General features: G+C 40.4%; 2 protein-coding genes across 2 annotated transcripts; both read right to left on the reverse strand.

Annotated features, from left to right (window-relative positions):
• Positions 1-2,625: 2,625 nt before the first annotated feature.
• On the reverse strand, positions 2,626-6,718 carry LOC102709050 (protein lin-54-like). The gene is made up of 6 exons (XM_015842871.2): positions 6,312-6,718; positions 6,120-6,185; positions 5,092-5,242; positions 4,913-5,005; positions 4,762-4,825; positions 2,626-3,500 (listed from the first exon to the last, which is right to left on the reverse strand). The coding sequence occupies exons 1-6, from the start codon at positions 6,581-6,583 to the stop codon at positions 2,914-2,916; spliced, it is 1,233 nt and encodes a 410-aa protein (XP_015698357.2). The 5' UTR covers positions 6,584-6,718; the 3' UTR covers positions 2,626-2,913.
• A 1,837-nt stretch (positions 6,719-8,555) lies between these two features.
• LOC102717854 (ubiquitin-conjugating enzyme E2 variant 1C-like) lies at positions 8,556-10,626 on the reverse strand. The gene is made up of 4 exons (XM_006664113.3): positions 10,439-10,626; positions 9,303-9,442; positions 9,080-9,205; positions 8,556-8,962 (listed from the first exon to the last, which is right to left on the reverse strand). The coding sequence occupies exons 1-4, from the start codon at positions 10,470-10,472 to the stop codon at positions 8,822-8,824; spliced, it is 441 nt and encodes a 146-aa protein (XP_006664176.1). The 5' UTR covers positions 10,473-10,626; the 3' UTR covers positions 8,556-8,821.
• Positions 10,627-11,946: the final 1,320 nt, after the last annotated feature.

Consider the following 11,946-nt stretch of genomic DNA (forward strand, 5'->3'; position numbering starts at 1 on the left):
GTGGCGCACAAGCCGGCCAGAAACACAAAATCCAGTTCAGTTCCTCTTCCCTGCTTTCCATGCATGGCCTGGTGGGCCCACTCACTGACAATGAGCTCGCTGCAGCTTGTGACACTCCAGTGTTGTGCTGGGCCCACCGACCCATGGCCCCACCTTCAGTCCGTACAGATGGAGCCCACAGGCGTCTGGGACCCACAAAAAGCTGTTTACTTCCATGAACCATTGCACATTTTTCTCACCTTCTCTTTTGGTGTAAGCTGTGTCGATGTGACATTCTGTCTGACCTACTGAAGATGAAATGAAAGTTTGAAGGATGTTGAAATGAAAAGAGCCTCTTCGGTTTTCTGAGGATTGTAAATAAAAGTTCCAAAAATATACTGTTTTCTACGAAAATTATGTAAAATTTATGTGTTTCTAATAGGCACTCAGCTAGATCAGATTAACAAAAGTGCAAAATTCAGAGTTTAAACAAGCCGACAGTAATTAATTCCTCAGTCCACTAATCATGCTTATTTAAGGATTTTTTCCTTTTGCTTATACTATTTATAAATTACTTTTAGTTTACTTTTAGTTTGTAAATATGTTCTTTCTTTTTTACTCGAACAGCCACAAGATGACTATCTATAATGGCAAGGATTTAGCTTTAACTAGTACAGATATGCAACATAGTGACATACCATTGTCGCTCGACAAGTATATCCTCTGAATTCTTGATTTTTTGACACTGTAATGCAATGCATTAGCAGTTTCATACAAATTCAGGCGAGTTAAGGCTTTAAGCAAGCCGACAGTACTTCGACAGTATACTAATCATGTTTTTTTTATAATGGAAAAGATTTAATTTTGATTACTAATACATATGTACAACACACAATTGTGTTAGACAAGTACAGTTTCTGGGTTCCGGATATGTGATTGTAATGCAGTGCCTTTAGACCCTGAAAACCCTGCTTCTACTTGCACTTTGGCAAGCATCTGCCACCTTGTAAATTGCCTCTTGCATCCTCTAATGGAACCCATGTAGCCTAATCTTTTTCAGAGCTTGATAAATGGAAGTTTTATTTTCCCAATAGTTTTGTCCTACCTCCATCGTTCCCCCATACAATTGATTATCAGCAACCAAAAAATAATTTATGCAGTAAAAATTATATACTACCTCTGTCCCATAATAACCTCATTTTTCGTTTTTCCGTGTCCGACGTTTGACAATTCGTCTTATTTGAATTATTTTTATGATTAATATTTTTATTGTTACTAGATGGTAAAATATGAATAGTATTTTATACGTAGCTAATTTTTTTAAGTTTTTGTATAAATTTTTCAAATAAAACGAATGGTCAAACGTTGGATACGGAAAAATAAAAAATAAGGTTATTATGGGAGGGGGTAGTATATAGTATATGTTAGTGACGTGAAAGCTAATGCCGAATATAGAGTACGATAAACAAACTCTTAAAAAAACATGTTTATCAGTGGCTTATAGAACTAAGTTGAAAACAGTGGAAATGGATGATCCTGCTTTCTGGAATTCTGGTGGTACTCCAAACTGAAATGTCGGCACAGAGCACAATGGATCAAACGTCAATGGGCTCCAAATAAAAAAATTGGAATTGTTGGGCTGTCATATCATGTATGATTGTGCTAAAAGGATTTGCTGGGTTATCGAAAAAGACTATTCTTTTTGTCAACGCATTTTTGTCTATAATGTGCAACAACGTTTTTGGCACACACTCGATCAGTGATCGCAGCGTAATTTTCAGGAATATACAGTAATTCAAGAGGGAACAGTTCTGGTCCTCACAGAATCCGGAAAAAAAAAACTTTAACTTATAGCGGATGGAAGACGGATGAAACTGAGTTTCTGACAATTAATCGAGGGTACAAACGAATGAATTAATATTAGAAAGTTTAAAAGTTGATTTCAAAGAGCTCTCCAAAAATAATATTATGAATGAAACTAAAAGCTTAGGAAGTGTGTCGGCAATAACACAGCCATAAACTGAAAAAAAGGGATTGTAATATTGATGCAGATGTGTTTTTTTTTACCGGTTTGTCTTAAGGACAAACACGAGGCACTTGTGATGGCCTATAGACATCCATTTTCTCACTGATTTTGGTTCAGATGTAGTACATGGTCCATGGCTTGCATTGATGATCAAGACCAATCAAGGTTAGGTTGGTGAGGAGCCGGCACTCCATCTGGGGCAGTTCAGTGTTCATCAGTGGCGCCCCCCACATTGCTCACATGTTCTCATGTTCCCAGGTTTGTCTCTTTGGCTCCCAATCTTAGCCTGATTGGAGCTGTGTCACACTTGGCACTGTGTAGTTCATGTCACCTGAGCTGTTGTTGCACACCAGCATGCTGGCTGCAGCATTGTTCTGCTCTTGATCAGGGGCACATCATCTAGCTCAGGCTGTCAAGTGTCAACCTCATGGATGTGTGTGGTCAATGAGTAGCTTTAGTTTGCATCCAAGTTGGAAGTTTAGAGCACCATGGCATTGAGAAAGACTGCTCACTAAGAATGCCACATGGATATAGTACACTATACACTGTAGTTAATGAAGAAAAATGTGTGCATGGCAATGGCATGATTGATGCTTGCAAGTAGGAACACGTTTAGGAGATAACAGAAAATGTACTTGCGAACTTCTTGCATTCCATAACAGGGTGTCATTTGCAAATACAAAGAAAAATCTACTCAATTTTTAAGCTAATGAGGCAGCAGCAATAAGTAGATCAGTTTCTAGCTGAAGCCTGAAGATCATGATGAATTTATTGTTGCTGACTGCAATATAGCCTGTGCCATAATTTAGGACTAGATACATCGGTTCAGAAACTCTTGAAAACTAGATATATCTACAGTACATCACATGGTTGACAAGTTTATGCGGATGAAAAATTTCATGGTATCTCTACACAAGGCTCTTCATCTTACGCTTCAGCCACATGGTTCGAATATCTACAGTCAGTGAAAGAAAAATCTCCCGGTTGCTGGCATCCAAGAAGATGTCCGGTGCAAGTGACTTCTCAATCGGCGAGAGGTCTGCCATGGCATTCATCACCTCAATGCACCGCGGGATGCTGTACCTATCCACATGGACATGGTTCTCTGGTGGTTTATTGTCTCTCTGAAACTTGGGGTCTGCATGTCCTTCCATAACATCAGATGTTCCGTCCTCACTAGGCCTCCTCAAGTAGCGCCATGCCTCTCCCCGCACTTCCTCAGCAGGCCTTCTAGTGATCTGCCATGATTCTGGCCGCACTTGGGTAAGCGGTTTTGGGTATAGATGCCCATTCATAGTCTGGACTTCGACACCAACTAGAGTTTCCTGTTGGAATGAAGACTCCCTGGATACTGGAGACGGGGAGACAGGCGAGAGTGGCCGGTTCATATAATAATCATCTTCTTCATCGTCACTTGAATCAGCTTCTGCTCCATTCCTTTCAATTGGTGTCGGCCCAGCAAGAATATTTTTAGTACCATCTAAAATAACACCAACTGCAGAATATGAACAAGAATATTTAAATTTAAGGAACATATTGTAATTCATACAAAAAAAATCAAGCATCCCCATCAGCGAGGCCATAAATGTCATCAAAAAATAATTGCAACACAATATATTATTTGAACTCAACGTGCAGCAGAAAACATGCTATTTTGGAGGTCCCAGTTTATTGGATCATTCCAGAGTGAGTATTGACCAGTGGCCACTAGTAAAAGACTGGATTACCTATCCTAGCAATACATGGATAAACTGAATCCTACAAGATAACTTTATATGTTGAATGAGTATGCAATAGCTTCCATTTCTATTTGTGGTGACACATTGTCCCCTGAGAAATCAAGCATCATGCTGTTACTATCAGACTATTATATAATGTACCTGCAGTTTACTTCGGTATGGTAAAATCTGACTTAATTACTGCAGTGTATTTTTGCGTAGTTTGTAGTTTCTATAAATATTCCTTGTAGGATTTTCACAAAAAAAAAGTGGTGGTGTGAATACATCTAGCATATTTATCGGTTTACACATTCATCTGCATTTAACTAAAACAGATACATAGCCACAAGAGCAGAAGTCCAGAACTCCCTATGTCTGTGTGTACCAGCCTGCCAGGTTCACCAAAGCAGTAGGTGTAGACGTTGTGGTTTGGTTCTAGAATGTAATTTTGCAAGTGTGGGGAGAATAATTAAACTTGATCACGGAACAGGAGGCTCCTTGTTCTACCATGATGGTCAAGTTATTTTGCCTACAATGCGACAAACAAGGAATGGAAAGCTCCATCTTCTGCCATGATGATCAAGATAGTTTGCCTTATAATGAGACAAGCAGAACTTGGCTGACAGGAAAAAGAAACAGGTCATGCTTAACCAGTAATCTCAAGTAACTTAAAACAGAATAATTTTCTACCTTAACTACCACAAATGATACAGCTCTCTCAGTAACACCTCACCAATGAGCCCTACTGGCTACTGGGTCTGGACAGCAAAAGGTGAACAGTTCTGTCTGTGCAGATTTTGTAAAATCATCAATTAGTAAATAACAATCAGTATTTTTCTCTTTCAACCATATATTGCCCCCCACTCAATTCCGAGAGCATTCAAAGCGAGCATGCAGATCAACCATAAACCCCTATAGGCTATGGTCAGTGCAAATAACCCTCTAAACAGTTAAAAAAGAACTTTTGCAGCATATCCAATCAATTCTGGGTCAAACAATTGAATTTATTAACTCGGATTGGCACCACAACTGTATTACCTTTTCTCCCATATGGATTCTTACAATCATCACATTTACAGTTGATGGAGCATCCTGCTCCTCCCTTCAAACAGAAGAAAACAATATCCATGGTCAAGAGTTGACACAAGATGAGAAACTAACACCAATAGGATAGAGCTAGATATGAAACCTGGTAGCAGTCGCAGTATTTTTTAAGGCAGCCCGACTTTTTGCAAGTGCATTTTCTTCTAACAAACTCCATAGGGGATCTTATAAGTTGTTCCTAAAGAGTAATCATATCAGGATCACTGAAAACAGTAACAGAAAATAATTCAAAATGATACGATCATGTTTGAGCAAAATCTATACCGTTGAATCTTGACCAGCCTCTAATGTTTGAACAGCTCTAAAAGGCAAGACTGGTGTAATTCGTGCAACACCATGAATAGATTTGTTGTAACATGGATCACATCCACATGATTCAGAACAACTTGATCCAGAAGCAAAACACACACAGTAACTGCCACAACATAAAGCAAGTGAGAGTTACAAACTGAAAGAAATGGTTACTTAGCAGTAAGAAAACATAACCCAAGGTTCTCCACACAAACTCTTGGATGGTTAGAGTTCGTATTTAGGTCTGAAGGAGGTGGGATGGGGTATTGGGGTGCATGCAGATGTGTGCAAACCAGCCTAGAACATCAGGGTTCAGCTTCTTGACATGCATCTCAATGCATAAAAATACCCCCTTCCCCAAACTCAGTGAGTGGTGTGAAGCATTACATTAATTATTAATGGAACTAATATAGTTCATGGGCAGTTAAACGGAAAATCAAAATTAGCCAGCTCCATTGAGTTGTGGTTTAAGGCTGAACTTCAAAGCAGAATATGGCAGAAACAAAATGAGAGTAAATTTTAAACTGAAACAAACGACGAGTCTCCTTTCACATATCTCCCTATGAAAAACTAAATTGCATGTTAGCGCCGTGGAAAGGAATTTCTACCCTTGTTATTGATAAACTAAAATTATTAAAAAAGTATTGTTCCTCATTTCTCAATCATACATACGATCTCAAAAGTGTGACCACTGAAGCTAGAATATAACATGAAAACAACAGAGGAGTTGTTAAAGATGGAAACCGAAAAACAAATTAGCACCTAATCAAAAACGATATTTCCTCCGTTCCATGTTATAAGACTTTCTGATCTTGTCTAGATTCATATGTATGCTAATAAATCTAGACATATACAAAACATATACATTGATACATGGATGAATTCAGGCAAACTTAAAAAATGTTATAATATATGGAAGTATGGAACGGAGGGAATAGACACAACACAAACAATGAGAAGCCAAACATGGCAATGCGTTATGGTAGGAAGAGAAAACTTACAGTTTGAGGCACTTGGATTTCTTGCAGCTGCACGACTTGCACCCTTCCCCTTCATCCGCTTTCCTCCTAAACAACACATATAGCAAAAGAGTTAGCAGCACGCAACGAACCAAAAGAGGAAATCGAAGGCAAAGAACAAAGCTTTGCAGAAAAAAGGTAAATTGGAAAAGAAAAAAAAACAAGGGCACCGACTTCTTCTTCTTCTCGGAGTTGCCGTTCGCCTCCACCACGGCCGGGGGCACGGCGAAGGGAGCCACCGCAGGGAAGGCGTCGGCCTCGGCCTCGGCGGTGGGGCCGAGGTGGACGGGGGCAGGCGCGGGGGGCGGCGGCGGCGGCGGGGGAGGAGGAGGGACGACGGCGCGGAGGAGGAGGGGGTCGTCGGGGTCCGATCCGGGCGGGTCGAGCAGCGGGGGCGGGGGCGGCTTGGGAGGATCATCCGGGTGCTCGTGCTCCTCCGCAGCCATCGGATCGGGCGACGGCTGCTCCCACCCGATCGGCGGCGGCGGCGGACTCGCCGTGGCGGGCGCGACGGCGGGAGGAGAGAGAGGCGGAGGAGGAGAGAGAGGCGAGACGGCTTCGAGGGCACGACGAGGCGATGGGGGGGGGACGGATCGGACGGCGGAGAGTGGCTTCAAGATTCGGTCAAGCCAGCCAGCCAGCCAGCCCCGATGGGATGCGAATTAATTAATTAACGAGTTGATTCTTGTCTCGTGAAAATACCATCAATTATCAATTAGTAGTTCTCAAAAAAAAAAAGAAAATACCATCAATTAGTCTGAGGAAGGTTAAATAGACTTTTTCTACCTGTAGAAAGGCTAAAAGGCCAAACGAAACGAAACGAAACGGAATAGAACAAACGTGTAGTAAATGAGTTGGGCTTATGGTTAGGCCTAGCCCATTTGGAATGAGGCAGCGAAGGAAGAAGGTGCTGAAGAGGAGCGGGAAATTTAACTTTTTGCCACTCTTATGAGTGATCAAAATATACTTGTCACCTGTTGTCTATGACATATGGATCCTTATGAGTCTATGATATGTAGATCCAGTGACAAATCTGTTATGAATATTCGTAAGAGTAGCAAAAAGTTAAATGTCTCGAGAGCAGCAAACTGCCCTTTGAGATTCTCTAACTTCACTTTCCCTCTGATATGGGTTTATAAGTGCATGTATCGAACATGAATAAAAACTAGTGGTTTTTTAAAGAGGTAGATCTGGATACATGGATTCTATTTTTCAAAGTTGCTGCCAAGATTTCAGCAGGGGTGGTTGTTTGGCTTTTTAATGCAAAAGGACCAAAACGTGACATTTACCAACAAAAAATAATTTATGAATAAAAACTTTATGTATGTATTCTTAGTGATTTAAAAGCTAAGGCTGAAAATAAATTTTTGTGAAAAAAACCCAAAATCAACTCCAAAATTTAAGGTTGAAAATTTTAAATTTGACTTATAAGTATATGGGTCTGGAAGTATTTTGTGCGGGAAAATTGTGAAAAGTGGCATGGCTGAGATTTAAATGGAGTTTTTAAGGGACCTCAAATGAACATATATATTAATTCATGATAAATAAACCAGTATTTGAATAATTATGCTTTTATATAATTTTGATCATTCGAGGCTCTTTTGGAATCTCTCCTGATTTGGCCGATTAACAGAAAAAATTATCTAATCTTTGATTTTATGAAATGATTATGTAAAAATATAACTTTTGTTTTCTGGTAATAGGAGTAAGTCCAATTATTAAATTCCACCTACCTAGAGATCAAGAAGAGTATCTCATGACCATTGGGCCCACTTGTCAGAGAGAGAAGTAAAGGACTCAAGATTTCATGTCTGTCCTATGATACTGATGCCATCTTAGGTAGGTGTTAATGGCAAGGGTTTGGCTCTTCATGTTATTCCACATTTCCACTACTTGTTTAGCTAAGCGGTGAAACGGAAAGTTGAGATTAGTAAAGAGAAATTATGGCGAGTCTCCAAAGATTGAATATTGTCACTATTTCCTGCCATCAATATTGTTTTAAGGGTGTTGTCATCTATATTTCATGTTCATTCTTTGTGAGTTTGGACAAGAAGATACCTTATGGTTTAATTATGGCAAGGATGAACACAGGGCTAAGACTTATTTCCTGGATTGAGTTCTAGAAACCAAGTCCTGAGCTGGTTTAACTACTAGCTTAGTACTAGCTGAGTTTAGGTTTTTATGCTACTAATAAGTTAAATTATAAGTATCGGTTGTAATAGCTTAGTACTATTCCGTAGCTTGGTATTCTCCCCTCTACAGGGTCTAGAAACTTCTAGCACTTTCTTTATCCTCTCCACTTCCACCTGCATCATCCATTTGTACTGGACATTGTTTGTTTAGGAGTAGATGACTTTGGGTTGCTAACAAACGCTAGAAGTTGTCAGATAAAAGAACAAACATAGTAACACTTTAGAATGATAGTCAAATCTTCAGAATGATAGGCAGAGCATCAATATTACACAAGAGTTACCCCCAAGTCATTAGTTTGTCTCTGAGGTAATGCCGTACTAGCAACTAGTAACCAAACAAACGAGACAACACGGACCACATACAAAGCTACTGGCCAAAGTTCAGCTACAATCATTTGTACTAAATATTCAAACGGCTCAAATATTATGGATGTATAGAAATGAAATTACGAGGGCTCATCCATAGTATGCCGAAATCAATGGTGCTTGCTTTTAGAAGAATGTCCCCTCTGGAGGCTGCACTAATTTCCGGTTGTGCGAGGCTGCCATCTCTTTTTTAAGTTGTGTCAAGATAGCCTCCATTGTGTACTCACGGCGCCAATTCGACAACAGACCAAACTTCCTTTGGTCAACCTACATTAACTCCAAAAATAAGATTGAAATAATTGAATACGAGATATAGAAATTGAAATAATTGAATACGAGATATAGAAATAAATCAGAATTGAATCCCTAGTATCATAGTTATACCATTCCATTCTCAGGATTTACACATGTCATGTTGACTCTCGAGTGAAATTTTACAGTTGGTGGCCTGTCTGGATAGTCCTTGTCACAGAAAAGCTTCAGTTGGTAAATTCGGCCCTCATGAACAGTCTGCCAAAATCAAATATATATCAACAAGAAAGCACAGAACTCAGATCATAATAGTCACAAATAATGAGTATGAGAGCAAGCATTGTAAATATCTTACATTATGGGGACCAATAATTGTGCCTGTCCAAGAGCGCATGTAGATATCATCCGCATCATCCATTCCATAGCTAACTGATCCATCACCAATGCCCTTCTCCCCTCTCTCAAGCTCTTCTAGCAATCTGAAGTTCCTGGGCACTGCAACAACATTTATATATTAGTTAATTGCTTGCTTCACACAGCATTACAAGCACAGAACCTGGCTACTGTTCTCCACCTGGTTACACATAGGGTGAAAAGAATAGTTTACCAAATATCAAACTTACCCCGACAAATATAACCATTATGGGCTTGTTTTGAAAGTGAGATCGAGGATTATGGAACCAATTCCATTAATCTTGATCCCCATGAGGATTCACGAGATGAAATGGGGTCCAAGTGATTACACTAGGCACTGAACAGCCATCCAAAAACAAGGACAAGATAACTGCTAACAAAGCATGTTATGCTTTGACAACATAAGAACAAAAACCAAATGAACGCTCAGAAGGGAAATGTGTCTAGGCCAAGTATTGAACTCTAGCACTAGTCTTGGACTCCTAAACGAAGGAGGAACCGTAAATCGTAGCTAGTTGGCTGCCGTCGGTTTGGGCAAAGCTAGTCTATCAAATGAAAACATGTATGACACTGCATGGAGAAAGCGAAAAACCTACACAGATACTCTACTAATACATACTTCTACAAACTGGAAACCAATCCAGTCTTTACGATGGATCCGATGCTCTTGTTCCATGAAAGGATTACAGGTGCCTATTGGTACAATTACCAGGTTCATGTGTGGTTGCTTTCATTCGAACAGCGCAACATTAATGTAAAGCACATCTTCTCCTCCAGTGGTAAATCAGGTGCACCCATGACATGATACGGTCCAGAGAATCAGTGCTGCGCCCCCCATGGCATTCCCCCACGGATGCGTGGGTGGAATACGGAATTAGCAGCTAGGGATGCTAAACCAAGCATGCGGCGCGAGCGAAACCGCGTGGCGAACATACCGATCCGACGCCGTGGATCCGCGACGGCGGAGAGCATCCGCGCGCACGGGGCGCGCCGATAGATCCAGACGAAGGCCTCGAAAAAAGCGGATCGATCGAAAGGTAGAGCGATCCAGGGAGAGAGGGGGGCGCTAGGGCTTACCGACGACTCCCGAGGGGTCTCCACTCGACGCCATCCCAGCGGGGGGAGCGGATAGCAGCAGGCGGCCGGCCGCGCGAGGAGGGCTCGAGGCGGCGGCGGCGGCGGCGGCGGGGGGCGGGGGGCGACGAGTGGTTTGGTTCGCTTCCGTCCGTCCGTCCGTTTCCCCTTTGGTGGTGCGTGACTCCGCGGAGACGAAGCCACCAAGACGAGACGGGGAAGACGAGCCGAGCCGAGCCGACAAGCCGAGGCGTCTTGGGCTAGGGGACGAGCCGAGCCGGGAGAAGGCAACCAGGCAATGCGGTGGACGTGGGCCGTATTGGGCCGAGGCCCGTAAACTTTTCCGGCAAGAGTTTTTCCAGGTGGCTTTGGGGCCTCTTTTTTGAAGGGCAAGACTTTTCCGTCACAAGTTTTTCGCATCATACTGTAACTGTATCTATAGCATAATTATAATGCAATTGTATTGTACTGCCTCAGTCTGATATTATAAGACTTTTTAGTTTTACTTAAATTAATCAATTAATGAATGTATATGATTTATATATATATATATGCCTAGATTTATTAGCGTTCATATGAATCTAGACAAGATTAAAAAGTTTTACATTGTGAAACGGAGAGAGTAACTTTTAACTTCTTGACTATTCGATTATATGGAGATTTGTACGGGGAGAAGTGACAAAATCTATATCATGTCGAGATTTGCATGTTTTTTATACTTGCAATCTTGCATATACTAACTCCATCCCAAAATATAAATATTTATATGTTGTTTAGCAAAGACTAAGTTGAGAAAAAAGACTATAGTATCATTTAATAAATAAGAAATTGGTGAGGATGAAAGGTTAGGTGGTATAAAATGGAAAGAATTTTGAACAAGAAGGTATTGTCAATTGTACTATAAATGCTTAGATTTTGGTATAGGATTCAACTCCTAGAGATATTTACATTTTCGGATAAAGAGAATAAGTTACAATGTAATTATATTACAGTTACAAATAAATTACAATATAATTACATTATAGTTATAATTATAGTTACATTTGAAATGTTTTCACCGAAAAAAAACTTGCGACGGATTTCCAGATAGTCACATGCTATGTTCAACACTTCAACTACAGGTGGCTTGGGCCTCTTTTTGAATACGTGTAACACTTTTGCAGTTGAAGTCACATGCTCCGTACTCCAGAGTTGACACACTCACACACGGTATCGAAACTTTGCAAGCAAATACAAGCAATAGGGAACAAGATCATGAAGATCATGATCAACAATGTCAGTAACTATTCATACTTGGATTTTCGTAGCCACATGTTAAAGAGAAAATTGCATGTATGTCGCAGAAGTTAAGATTTGCAGATCTCCAGTTTTTCTTAAAGGTAAAGTCTAGACTCTTACCTTATTCACGTCAGTAGCACTACCTTATTTTATAAATGTAAAGTAAAATACGATTTCTCATTAATACAACAAAATATTTTTTTATTACTATTCTTAACTTTTAATCTATCTCA

The sequence above is a fragment of the Oryza brachyantha genome, chromosome 12 (genome assembly GCF_000231095.2).
Source record: "Oryza brachyantha chromosome 12, ObraRS2, whole genome shotgun sequence".
NCBI lineage: Eukaryota > Viridiplantae > Streptophyta > Magnoliopsida > Poales > Poaceae > Oryza > Oryza brachyantha.